We start from the raw sequence: 1,891 nt of genomic DNA on the forward strand, positions 1-1,891 counted from the left end.
CTGCCGATGCTTCACCCACCACCGGCTCTTCCCCATCAGCTCAACCTGCTGCCGCTCAGCAGCTGATGGGGCTGGGGAGGGAAGTACAAAAACAGAAGAAAAAGGTCTTTTTTGATGAGATCCTTGACAACTGTATGGTTTTTATGTGGAATTGGGTTTTTGTTCGACCTCCTCTGCCAGCACATGGGGCAGGAGGTGATGAGTTTGCACGTGCTCAGCTGCCCCACGGGTGCATGGATGGGGGGGGCACCCGTCCCATGGGGCTCTCGGACAGTCCAGGGGTGCTGTAAAACCTGTCTGGGGGTACAGAGAGTTTCTGGGGGGTCGGGGCCACCCTGCTTTGCACTGCTTGGCCCATTGCTCGCCCGGACTCTGCTGCTTTCTGTTCATCTCAAAGCTGTTGGGTTTTAGGCAGGGGTCTGTTTGGAAACGGGGCTCATCCTGTCTCCTGTTCTCTGCTAAAGAGACTGTGGATTTGCTGGGGCAAATTCTGTCGAAGGATGGAGGGATGGGGGGGGTCTCCAAGAGAAGCTGCACTTCTGCGAGCCAGGGAAACCGGGCATCTGACCCAACGCTTCTCAGGGTCTTGCAACCTCCTGGATTTTACAAAGGGCTCAAAGCATCGCTTGGGGCTGCGGTCGTCAGGGAAGGGCTGGGGAAGGTGAGCCTGGTGCACCCTACGGCAACCCCTTGGGGTGCCCAGCACACGGGTACCCCGCAATGCCCTAACCTCATCCTGCTCCTGCATCCCCTCCCCTGCTCTGGGATGCTGCCAGGACCAGGGGCTGTCTTCTCCAAAAGGACCCCGGTGACCTGCTAGGAAGTGGGGGACTGCCACCTCCACAGTGTCACCTCCGAGGGGCCATCCAAGCTGACCGAACTCCCCAGTGCTGCCCTCGAGCAGCGCCGGCACTGCGCAGGGTGTTGGGTTTGTCCCCACGTGGTCCCATATCTCAGCTGTCACTGAGACAGGCAGACATCGCAGGTGTGAGTCCCCCCGCCCGTGCCACTGCTCTGTCCCTCTTCTGGTGCTAGACTGGCTGTGTTAAAAGGAAAGCTCTGACCTGAAATCAAAAGTCAAACTGAATTTTTTCTCCATCCACAAAAGCATCTGTGATGTTAAGCTGTGGGTTTCTGCTGGGGGGACTGGAACGGGCTGTGCTTGTGCGGGTCTGCACCTTGCCAGTTGGGAATGGGGGCCAGCCCAGCACACGATGCTCTCCCTTGCTCGCAGACATCATTATTTGGAAGTTTTTCAGCTTTTTCCATTCCAGCCTATCATCTCTACTCCTATTCTTCATTTTCACATCTTTCAAGTATTTGGAGATGTTCGTCATCCTGCCTCTGCACGCTGGTCCCATCGCCCCACTGATGTGCCCTGGGTTTTGGCAGTGCCTGGTGACACGGTGACAGCTGCTCCCTGGGGACCTGTCACCACTCGCCTGGGCACAAGTCCCACTCCAGGAGCAGTTGCTGAATTTTCAGGCTCACACCCGCGTTGGGGGTCCTGCCAGCTTTGCAGGAAATGTATTTTCCACCCGTGCTGGGGTGGGTTTGGGCTTGCCATCTTCACTGCAGAAAGATGCTCCTTTTACACTCGGGGAGGTTCGTGGGGTGTTGGATGTGGGGGACCACTGGGGTGGTTGTGCTGTGACCTCACTGGACCCCAAATTCAGCGTTAGCACTGGAGAAACCCCTCCTCTGTGCCCTGATGCGCGTTTGTTGGCCTTTCGAGTGTTTCTCTGGTGCCGAGGAGTTTTGGTGATGCTGGTGCCATTATGGCTGCTTCTGGCTCCTGAAGCAGTTTTTGTTTTTTTTTTTCCAGGCTTGTCGACCTCCTTCCCCATCGACGGGACCTTCTTCAACAGCTGGTTGGCGCAGTCGGTGCAGA

At 56.7% G+C, this 1,891-nt stretch overlaps 1 protein-coding gene across 1 annotated transcript in view; it reads left to right on the forward strand.

The window, feature by feature from the left end:
• The window catches only part of JADE2 (jade family PHD finger 2), a gene marked incomplete at both ends in the record, with an annotated part of 23,202 nt that overhangs the window by 20,651 nt on the left and 660 nt on the right, over window positions 1-1,891 (forward strand). Inside the window, 2 exon segments of the mRNA XM_010077591.1 lie at window positions 1,826-1,889; window position 1,891. The exon segment at window position 1,891 is cut by the window's right edge and continues 660 nt beyond it. Of these exon segments, the coding sequence (XP_010075893.1) occupies window positions 1,826-1,889; window position 1,891 (65 nt within the window).

Source organism: Pterocles gutturalis, unplaced genomic scaffold, assembly GCF_000699245.1.
Source record: "Pterocles gutturalis isolate BGI_N339 unplaced genomic scaffold, ASM69924v1 scaffold2363, whole genome shotgun sequence".
In the NCBI taxonomy this organism is placed as follows: Eukaryota; Metazoa; Chordata; class Aves; order Pterocliformes; family Pteroclidae; genus Pterocles; species Pterocles gutturalis.